General features: G+C 41.8%; 1 protein-coding gene across 1 annotated transcript; it reads left to right on the top strand.

The window, feature by feature from the left end:
* The first annotated feature begins 999 nt into the window (after positions 1 to 999).
* Positions 1000 to 8564, top strand: she (Src homology 2 domain containing E). Its single transcript, XM_080470669.1, has 6 exons — positions 1000 to 1901; positions 2428 to 2554; positions 4069 to 4323; positions 4558 to 4903; positions 6753 to 6872; positions 7405 to 8564. Exons 1-6 carry the CDS (start codon positions 1455 to 1457, stop codon positions 7595 to 7597), a joined length of 1488 nt encoding a protein of 495 aa, XP_080326795.1. The 5' UTR covers positions 1000 to 1454; the 3' UTR covers positions 7598 to 8564.
* The last annotated feature ends 3223 nt before the right edge of the window (positions 8565 to 11787 follow it).

The raw sequence follows: 11787 nt of genomic DNA, 5'->3' as shown, positions 1-11787 counted from the left end.
GAGAGCTGAGCTTCTATGGGCGGGGCTATGCAGACTGGGTACGTCTCTGATTGGTTGCCACTCGACGTCAATCGTTGCTCGTTTCGAGCCACATTTGCGGCTGAAGTAGAAAACTTGTTTTTTATTTTACATCCAGATGAAATAAACAAGAACTGATAAATGTGGCTCCGATGAACAACACATTTCCAGGACCAGTGAAGAATGGATGACAGTACAGAAACGTTTCTTAATGTTTTGCTTCTTTAATTCACCAGTAGATGGAGCAACCATCTACCAACCAGGGCGCACCAAGGCTTAACAGACCCCTGATACAAGATCATCATCTCTCATCACACAATTCAAGAACAAAAGTGTAGTGTGTCATTATTACATAGTGGTTTTAGAATGTTTGAAATTGATTAGTGATTTCAAAACTAGATACGTATGCACTAAACACGTGTTTTATTTCTCCTGTTGTTCAAATAGCTGAAACAGTAAAATAACATAAACCAAACCACAGGGATATCGAGAAATATAACTCTTCTGATTATTTAAACCATTACAACGATTCTTTAGGGGATTTTATTTGTGTGACACAACTTTTCTCATTAATTGCCTAATGTAATTAATCCATAAACATTTACACAGATGGTCACACAAACACAATTCCTCACTTGAGGTTCCATATTTCCCGATTGCCTTAATCTGATATGCATTAATTATAGCTTTTTTTCATTTTACACAAACAGATGAACTGAAAACTTAAATTGTCTTAGTTGTTTTCTCTTTTACTCTTTTCTGTTCTCTAATGTGATTTCAAATTTTACAGTCATCATTAACTTTTACTTTCTTTGAATTTTCCCGATGCCAGTGACGAATGTTCATGAGAATCTCGCATCTTTATCAATAAACAACTATCAGTATGTAACTTCTTCTCCACTCCCCCCTCCACACAGCTCCTCCCTAGAATCCAGCGACTTCCCACAGTCCGCGCGTACCAACTTTTCTCTCCGTCTCATCACTTCGCCTGGTCGACAGACTGCACGCAACTCCTCACGCTCCGGGAATGGGAACTTTACTTATTTCAAAGAAAAACTTCCTGTTTTTTCGAGTGTACGCTCTTCAGAAGCTACTTTTCAAGCTGCAGGGATAGTTGTTACTACAGGTGCAGGGTGACCGCAACCAAGAGCCACCGGCCAATGATCTCCAAGACGCATCAGAAGTTGTCTGATTGTCGAAGTTTCAGACGCGAGGAGTCAGCACAGTGAAGTGAGCTCTGCTAAAATTCGATCATTCCAATATTGATGCAATGAAAAGTGACTACTGAGGCAGCGAAATACGCGTGCGTAAAGTTGGAGCTTTTACGCGCGGTTTAAAGTTAGTTCTACGGGATAACAAATGCAAGGAAGTGTTAAAGATCACAGACTTATTAGTTTAAAAAAAAAAACAGTGACAAGTGCTAACAATTGATAAACATGGCAAAATGGTTCAGAGATTTCCCCATCAACCTGAAGAATGGGAGTGAAAGGGTGCGCTCGGCCTCTGAATCAGGTCCCCAAACTCGAACAAAACCGTCGTTTTCACGGGACAGTTTGAAAGGGAATCAGCGCAAAGATGGGGGAGTAGGGGGGTTATTGTCTGGGAGAAACAGGAAAAACTCTGCTACAGAATTGGGTCGTAACAATGGTGGGACTGGGGGGACCATGTGGGACACTCTCACCCCTGGAAAAGGTCGCAAGAACTCCAAGAATGAGAGTGGGGCACCTGATGAGAACCGCCAGGTCAGAACCACAAGCCTGGCGCAAGCCTACATCAGCAGGATGATCAAAGTGGATAAACAGGACAAGACACCTAAACTCAATGGGATAAGTGAGCAGAAGCTGCCAGAGAACGAGAAGGGAAAGTCAGACATTAAAACAACGGTGAGTAAAATGCAAACACAGACAACAAACCCTGATGTCCACCTTTCACTTTGAATTAATTTATAATCAAATTAATGCAGGTGGGATGAAAACACATCACTGTGTAGAGCTAAAAACAGAATTTAGTTGTGTGCTTGAGGTCAGTGCTCCCTTTTGTGTTTTCGCTCCCCACCTCAGTTCATAACCATGTATTTTGTTTCCATCACTATCATAAGAACACAATGCAGTTTCACTACATTGTGTTGGATCAAACAGACAAACACAAAGCACTGACCTCTTTGCACAAGTATTTCCGCTTGTTTCTCCGTGAGTTGTCATTCAGTCATGGACACCACACACACACACACACACACACACACACACACACACACACCACACACACACACACACACACACACACACACACACACACACACAGTAATGTGTATTGTATCAGATCCCTCTCGTTCTGTCTGCTCTGCTGCTTAAAGGTAAATGTAACATCGAGGCAGTCTGCCGGTGAACAATTTGCTTTTCCTTTTCACAGCTGATCATCCTTGAAGATTATGCAGATCCTTTCGATGCGGAGAAAACCAAAGAGCAGAGAGAGGCCGAGAGAGCAGGAATAAATGATGGGTACATGGAGCCATATGATGCCCAGGTCATCATCACAGGTGAGGTCAAGGGGGTCAACTGTTAACCACATCAGAGCAATTACCATGCAGATGCACCAAAGTGGCATTCATACTAGAATAACATCAACTATATTTTGTGCTGGCCTGTAAGGTGAAAATATGTCAAAAGTTGGGCAGAATCATATTGCAAAAATATAAAAATATGAAGTAAAACAGAAAGTTATGGTTCATTGTGTGACAAATAAAAGCAACTTTGAACTTTTTTACATTTACTACTGTACTTTCTCTAGTTGTATTTTAAATAGTGACTTTAAACCAGATCGTACCCTGACTTCCCTCTCCTCTGGCGGTTGTTATAGTAACAGCACTGTGGTGGGACAATGGGTGCAACTTCCTCCTCCCGCTTCCTGTCTCCTGCCTCTGTTTCCTCTGCCCCATTCTCTTGATAGAACACCCCTCAACACACACACACACACACACACACACACACACACACACACACACACACACACACACACACACACACACACACACACACACACACACACACACACACACACACACACACACACACACACACTATATAACTTACAGTCCTTTACATGTGACACAAATCTAACCCCCACCCCGCCATCACACTTCCCTGACAAACCTGCAGCCCCCCTTCTCCAATCACTTCCCAGCAGTCAGGAAGTTGTCCTGTCAGTCAGCCAATCAGCGACTGTGTTGACCTTTTCTTCCTGTAACTCCATTGTTTGGTCACACAATGGTGCAGACACACAGGCTACCTGTCAGACAGCAAAGAAGCACAAGTAAAATCCCCCCTAATGTAAAGCTACAAACAATCTGCCATGACTGCAATACATTCAGGCAACAACAAGCCAAAAAGTTTTGGCAAATTTACTCTACCAGAGCCAGATTTATTGTTACAGTCAATACATGACAAATGACAGAACGAACATTTATAGTTTACATAATCAATATATTCTGGGGGCTGTATTACAAATTGCCCCTCTGGGATTATAAAATTCACCATGACCTATTCAATGCAAAAATCTGTACCAACATTTAAAAAATATTGTTAGCCATAAAAATGGCCAAATACCTGATATGCAACTTTGACACAGACAAAAAGTGTACACTTGATTTGACGTTTACTTCACCAACTTTAATATAACTTCACAGTTTTAGCATTAAAAACTGATTAAAATAATCTTGATTCAAAGGATTTTGATGATACGTTTAGTTATTTCACAGTAAAATATATTGTTACTTTGCCAACTTGAATCTACGTATATTTATTTTTAGTGATTATCTTTTTATCTGTAACATTTTTCAGTTGTTATAGCATTTTCTCAACTTCATTTTTTATACTGTTCTTATGTGAAACATCACAAAGTCTTTGCTTTATATGTGTGTGGAGGGGGAGAGAGGGGATTTTATCTTACTGGTTTCATTATGAGAAGAACATTGCATCCTGTTTATGTAAAATTGACTAATTGAATTCTTTTTAGTGCTGTTAACCAACAAATTACATGTCTCGTCTGTTTCAGAGGTCCGTAGACGGGGGTCCAAAGATCTCCTGAAAGTGTGTGTTCTGCTGGACCGAGGCCAAAGAGAGGGAAAGGGGGAGGAGGGCATGCCCCCACCTCCTAATATCTATGACACACCCTATGAAGGCGGACTGGAGGGCGACAGTGACGGGGTGTGGATCCCTGTCACACGACCAGAGTCTGACGTCCGCCCTGCCGGGGAGTACGAGCTGCCGTGGGAGTGGAGAAAGGAAGACATTGTTAGAGCGCTGTCAGGTAGAGAAAAGTGTGGGATGATGGGAGGGGTGGGGGTTTAGGGTGTGGAGGAAGGATGCCACGAGTTTTATTTGTCCAGTGCACACATCACAACAATTTCATGTTTGCTTTGGGGCGGAAACAAAACAATCCGTCTGAATTAATTTCCAGAGATGTGTTTATCTTGGTAGCTCTGGCATGCGTTGATAGGATCTGATTATGAAAGGTTGATATTGTGTTTCCTGTTCGATTCAGCCCAGTTCGAGACAGTGGATTGTTCTCCCGCGAAAGAGAACGGTTCAACATCCGGCCGCCAGCAGCAGCAACAGCAGCACACCCTGAGGCAGAAGAGCTGGGGCCATAAAACACTTGTCTCCTCCTCTCCGTTATCCTCCTCTACCCCATCCTTTCCATCCTCTCCTATCCTCAAACTCTCCCCTCTCTCAACACCGTCCTCCTCCTTCCCCACCCTCAAACTCTCCCCCCTTTCACCGTCCTCCAGCCCAAATAAACTCTCCCCTCCCTCTCCTACGTCCCTTAATGCCCCACTGGATGGGGAGACTGTCAAAATGGACCCCGGCCTGCCCCTGGAGAAGCAGAGGTAAGAAAACCTGTTGTAGATATTTCAAAACCGTTCAACTGGACTTGGTTGTGTGTCATTGAAGATAATTCACGACTTATCCAAGTGGATATGAAGCAGTAAGGGTTAAAACCAGCCATATTAACAAGACATATGACAAAGTCCAGTTGACCTGATATAATTACTTTGAATTGCTTCCCAACTGGAGGAATGAGGAAGAAACTCCTTTAATGTAGGTTTAGCTTTAGTTTTTAATTCAAGCTGTGTGAAAAGAATCAGGCATGATATTTCTGACGGTAATCATTTCAACAAGTTCTTGCTACAAGAACTTAGATAAACAATAAACCAACATGAAAGTCTTTCAAGAATTTTATGAACAAAGTCTAATAGCAAGACATCTATTGAATTATCGCCTCCAAGCTCTGCGTAACAGAAACAAGTCAAACTTGGAGCCTGGAATGATCAACAGGATGAACAGGGAGCTGGAAAGTTGGCTTTATTATGTTTATTTGATGGCCAATGATAGAATAACTGCTTTTATTGTATATCTGGAATCATTGAGAGATCAAATAAATATTTTATTCAGACATTTCAAACTAGGACTAAGTAATGACAATCAAAACTAATAAAACTAAACTATTTTCTGCAATAAATTAGAGACAACACTTTTTCTTTAATGCCTGGTAACGAATATGTTAGTGGTGAAAAATGTTTAGTGGTCGTTGTCTATGCAGAAAAGAGGTCTAGAAACTCTAAACCATTCATGATATATATTCTGTAGCACATTTTCCTTTTATCTATTAGTCTTCTGATACATCTGTGAGTATTTCCTGTTTCTCTCTGAAAGTTAAAACACTTTTTTCTAGCTGTGGTTATTTTCCAAAGTGCTCTATCAATAATGATTTTTAGCAGTCAATGCCTCCACTTGAAATGTGATTAGTGGCTTTCAACACATGAGGGGGAGAGTTGAGGAATTGAATTGCCTCTACCTTAGTGTGTGTTAATTATCCTTTTCAAAATGAACCACATTTCTCATAATCTTGACAAGAGTGAAGAACTAAGTTGTTGTTTTTAACCTGCGCTCTGCCTTTGTGGAAAACAGCGCCTCCCTCAGTTTTGGCTAAACATCAATTCCCCATCGCGCTCTCTCTCTGGAAGTCATGAAGCAATCAAGCAAAAATCCCTGAATGTCTTCCCTTGTGAGTCACAATGTCAACTATGGTACAGACTGCCTGTCTTCCTGGCCAAATTTAGATTGGTAATATATCACACGGAGCACTGTGGAAAATCATAAGTGAACTTGGATTTTTGTCACTAAGAGAGTGATCGAAAAAAAGATGCTTTAGAATGAATTCAGATGAGGTGTGCCAAAACAGACTCATGTTGACTGTATAGTTTTCTTATTGTGTTTTTAATGGGTGTGTAGGGAACACACATCCTGATAGTATTCGCTCCTCTCATATTGTAGTTGAATGTCAGTGCGTTTTACCTCCCAGCATCAAGGCCACATACAGTGTTTATATATGGCTCTCGCCTGTAGCCACTGTCAGCACCACCTTGCGTCCCACCGGGCCTCTCCTGACACTGCGAATCCCCCACATACATTATTTGTTGATTTTATTTAACAGTCTGCCCTCCCTAGTTCCCCTTTGACTTTGTTATCTCTTTCTCTCTGCCATGTACACCTGTCAGACCTATTATAGCGCAAACATTTCGTTGTCTGGCTGCTTCATTCCTCCAGTCAGCCTCTCTCTTATTTATCACTCTCAATGTGATCACATATCATTAACTTGACGTCTGATTTGACTCTATATGTCACTGTATGTCAGTGATCAGCATTCTGTTTTCCTCCCTCTACCGCCTCTCCAAGCTGGTACCATGGCAGTGTGAGTCGGCAGCAGGCTGAGGCTCAGCTGCAGCGCTGCAGGGAAGCCAGCTTCTTGGTGAGAGACAGCGAATCAGGAACCAGCAAATACTCCATCGCTCTGAAGTGAGTGCGCAGATGTTTGTGCAGTGCATGCGTATGGGATTACGTGTAGGTTATGTAGAGTTTCATATTTCATCTGCTGCATTATAAAGGTGATGCTTTAATACGATGATGATGCCACATGTGTTTCTTCAATTTCTGATATATTACTGAGGAGCTGCAATATCTGCCATTGTAGTGGCAGCCTTCAAGGTGCTAATGCATGAGAATGTATGTAATTTGTACAGTAGACACTTCCAACAAGCGTGCCAGGAACAGGTTATCTAGGATAAAGGCTGCAATCCTGTGGTGTCATTGTGTGTGTGAGTGTGCGTGTGTGTTCATGCGCCTGAATGCACATTTGTTGTATGCTGCTCATTCATTTGAGCGTCCACATCATTAACCCCATTTACACATTCACTGAACTTGGAAAATGCACAGCCTCATTTGGAGTGAGATAACGTTTCCATTTCTCAGCATCAGCTTGCGAGATCGTTTCATCTGACAGTGTTTATGTATTTTAATTTATGTCTTTGTCTCTGCTTCATTCCATTAGGACCAGTCAAAGCTGTGTGCACATCATTGTGGCTCAGACTAAGAGCAGTAAGGGCTTGGGCTACACGCTAGATCAGAGTAGTTGCGTCTTCTCCAATATCCCTGAGCTGGTCTACCACTACTGCACTCACAGATTGCCTTTCACCGGAGCCGAGCACATGACCCTGCAGCATCCTGTGCCCAAGCCACATTGAACATGGGTAAAGAACAGATAGATCTGGAAATGAGCTTATGCACACAATGCACACAAACCATCACATAAACATGTGTACACACAAACTCCAAGACGTGCTGCTTGGAATTGCCTTGTACTTGTACTACCTTGATACTTTTGCATATTTGGATCACTTGTATGCGCCACCTTGTGGATATTAACAGACACTGCCATAGTCTGATTGCACTGTTATGATGCGGACTATTTGTTTCACCAACTCTATTAAAAACACACCAACACTACACACGTCCAAAACAAAGTCATTGTGGGTGTGATAACAGGAGAGCCATCCCGACCTTCTTTGCCTGGTATATTTGTCTCAAAGTATTAACAGACAGCATTTCGTATAATGCAAGTGATTCCTTTATTCCTAGAATAAAAACATTACTAGGAGCACTTTATGTGTTCAGAGTTTGCTTCAAAAGAGAGTAAAATTTTTGTCATTAGATGGTCTCACAAAAAAAGTGCTGACATAACCAATTAGCAGCGTAAAGTTCGGCCTGTAAGATCAATACACCTGATTGGAGTATATTCAATTGTCCATCTGACCTGTCAATTGGCTCATTGATCCATCCTGAAAATCGGGCTCATTTGCCAACCACTCTGTCTGTCAAGATAAAGAGTTTTATTGATTAAATGCTGAGAGCGAGTGTATAGTGGGAGGGGGTCTCGTAACGTAGCTGTGCACAGTCAGCAAAATTGTGTGTAGGTTTGCAAACAAACGTGAAGATTCACTTGTCTTTGTGGAGCTCAATGTCTTCATTTAGAAGCTATCTGACTTCATTGTGAATAACTTGATGTGATTTAATCTGAAAATCTATATGCATAAATGATATATGAGTGAAGTGACTGTTTGTTTTTTAAATGCCAATGTCACTGAGGTGAGAGCTGTATATTATTGTTGTAAAACATTTATTCACTTAATAAAGTACAGTAAATTTCAAGAGAAGAGATTGTGTTATTATTATTAGAAACACACCGGCAGCAAAAGTCAGTGCCGAGTTGAAGGAAAACGGCGACATAACAGAGATGAGAAGCAAACCAGAATAAATCTGTTGGCTTTTCTTTTGTAGCTTTAAAACCATTGACCTGAGTGTGAAATCAATTACACACACACACACACACTCCAAATACGTGTATAAATAGTCAACACACAAATAGCAATTTACTCACAACCCCAAAGGTGCTGTATTTAAATCCTTGCCAACACACACACACATACACACACTTGCAAAATAGTGCAAAGCTTTATCCTGAAAATCATGCATGGAGAGCGCATGTTTTTGGTGAGATATGTCTTACCAGTAAACACCAGTGTGTTGGATTGGATGAGCATCTCTTAAAGAGTGTGTGTGTATGGATGCCTGTGCAAGTGTGTGCACTCGTGTGTGTACACACGCTGTCCTGTTCTTTGTGTGCGTGTCTGTGTCTGTGCGTGTGCGTGTGCGTGTGCGTGTGTGTGTGTGTGTGTGTGTGTGTGTGTGTGTGTGTGTGTGTGTCGGGGAGATAGATAGACGGAGCAAAAGAGAGAGTCTGAATTTTTCTGTTCAGGGATTACCAGGTTGCCATGGTGATTAGTTAGAATGAGGTAGGGCCGTCTCTACAGGGAGTGATGAGAGAGAGGAGAGACAGTGAGGGAGACGGAGGAGAGACAGTGAGGGAGACGGAGGAGAGACAGTGAGGGAGAGGGAGGAGAGACAGCGAGGAAGAGGGAGGAGAAACAACGAGGAAGAGGGAGGAGAGTCAGGCTGCAATATAAAAAAAAAGCTATGAATAATCGTAGCCATAGTAGCAATGTAGGTCCCCCACATAATAGCCTGCTTGGTTTGTGAATGGAGAGCTGGATGAATGTCAGAGCAGCGCCTGAAATGTCAATGAGTGAAGTGTTCCAGTCATTTAACAACTGTTCCACAAATCACTTTTCAGACATGCCTCATTGGGTAAATGACACTTCCTCAGAGGCTCAAAGTGCATCTCCACAGAAAATACATATATATTCTTCCGAGACACCTCAAAGTTTATGGCAAAGTTTCTTAACAACAGACACACACAACACTCCTCTTTCCCTTTGTGTGCTATCTAGTGTTTAGTCCTCAATGTTCTCTTAATTATATCGCAAACTAGGTCAAAACCAACAAGAAGTCCAGAGGTGTTGACATGTGATGGTTGCAGTGCTTGCCAGTTCTGTTTTTGGGAAAGCTGGAGTCAAAAATAATCCAACTCACAAATTGAATTGTCTTGGTTATACATGTCATCACAGTGTAGCTTTAGTTTTAACTGTGCTTTTAATAATGATAATGATAATGATAATGAGTGAGTTCCTGAATGGGAGAAGAAGTCTTTCACAACCTGTTAAAAACTGCATTATCACACAAATTGAGGCAGAGTTCATAGCTCATAAAATGTTGACCACCTTGTGGAAAAACTAGGATAGCAGTCATTAGCATTCTATCTAAAAACTGCATATATGGATGCCAGTTGCGAAAGAAGCTTTTAAAGCCTTAAAAAAAAAAAACAACAACTAATCAAATGATGATGATGAGGAAAATACTCAAAAAATGCTGCTTTACAAATGTTACATAATACTGAAGCCCTACAAGCAAGATATACTTCATAAGAGTCGTGTCTATTAATATATTTGCTTTTTGGGCGGTGAATCACAGTGGTATTATAGGTATATGCTGTATATATAAATATTCTAATTCTACAGGCATGTAGATATCATTTCGTGTGGCATCTTGTTAAGTGATTTTTCATTTTAAACTTTGGATTATTTCATACTTTATAAATTATGCTATCATATATTGTGTCTGCAAAGGAAATAGCTTTTTAACAGATCCAGAGAATTACAGTGGTTTTAAAAGGTAAATGAGCCTAAATGGAAACGCGTCTCAAAACTGTGTGAATCTACATCCCTGTAACCAGTAATTACATCAACTTAGTTGATTCTTACTCCGTATACTGTTGTACACTTGACAGAGTTTATGGTGCATGTTGGTCAGATTTATATGGCGTGTGATAGAACCACAGGAAGTAACTCCAGCCACGGGAAGACAGGACGACAGCAGAAGAGAAAGGGACAGAGGAAAGAGGAGAGAGAGAGGGAGTGTGTGGGGGTGTTAGGGGAAGACAAGCACTCGTGGGGGTCCCAGCTTTTAAATAATTCAGAGAGAGACTCACAGCACTCAGTGCAGAGGAGGAGCACTGTCAGGTCAGCTCATTCACTGCAGAGAGGAGGCAGAGGAGGGAAAGAGAGAGGACTGTACAGGGAGAGGAAAGGAGGGAGGAAGAGTGTATAAAGATAGCATGTGAAAGAAAGACATCACCGTGGAAGACGTGGCGTGTGTGTGTGTGTGTGTGTGTGTGTGTGTGCGTGCGTGCGTGCGTGCGTGCGTGCGCGTGTGTGTGTGCGTGTGTGCGTGTGCGTGTGTGCGTGTGTGCGTGTGTGCGTGTGTGCGTGTGTGTGTGTGTGTGTGTGTGTGTGTTGGTGATGAAAATAGACAAAATGAAGGAGAAACAGGTCGCTTCCTCCTGGAGCTTTCTCGTTTCTCTGAGTCACCACGGCAACTGCCTCCTCCCTCTAACCCACACTCCTATTTACTTTATTTATTCGTTCCCCACCCGTCCCTCCCACTCTCTTTCGAGTCCCCACTACTCCGTCTCTTGGTTTGTTTTGTGTGCGTGTGTTTCATTCATTTCCCCCCCCTCTTCATTTCGAGATGTAAATATCTTTCTCTTGTTATAAGAGGCTCTAAGTCCTGCCTGCCGGCCTGCCTGCACTCTGTGACCCCTTCCTCGTCTGACTTTGCAGATGGAGATCAGAGGTTGCTCTTGAGGCCTGGAGGTCTCCAACCGAAAGAAAAGGGATAGATACATGTCAAGAATGTAAAAGAAGAAGTAAATGGAGGACACAGTAATAGACAACATTAGGGTTGGGCAGTGCAAGGAAAGGTGCTATGAGGATACCTTAATAGGCACAGATGTGTGTTGTGTGAAGCACACAAGGAAACCAGGGCATGAAGATTCATAGCTCAGCACAAAGTAACTTAATTGTAATGTATCAGATGTTTTGAACATATCTATTCATTGTCACTTTATCTATAGTCTTGCTGAGTTTGTTTTGTGTCTCGTTCATTTCCTTTTCAAAAATGTTTAGTTTTGCAGTATCTT

The sequence above is a fragment of the Lipophrys pholis genome (assembly GCF_963383615.2).
Source record: "Lipophrys pholis genome assembly, chromosome: 9".
Classification (NCBI taxonomy): Eukaryota; Metazoa; Chordata; class Actinopteri; order Blenniiformes; family Blenniidae; genus Lipophrys; species Lipophrys pholis.
Note: the sequence above shows the minus strand (reverse complement) of the source record. Positions and strands in the feature narration are given on the sequence as shown.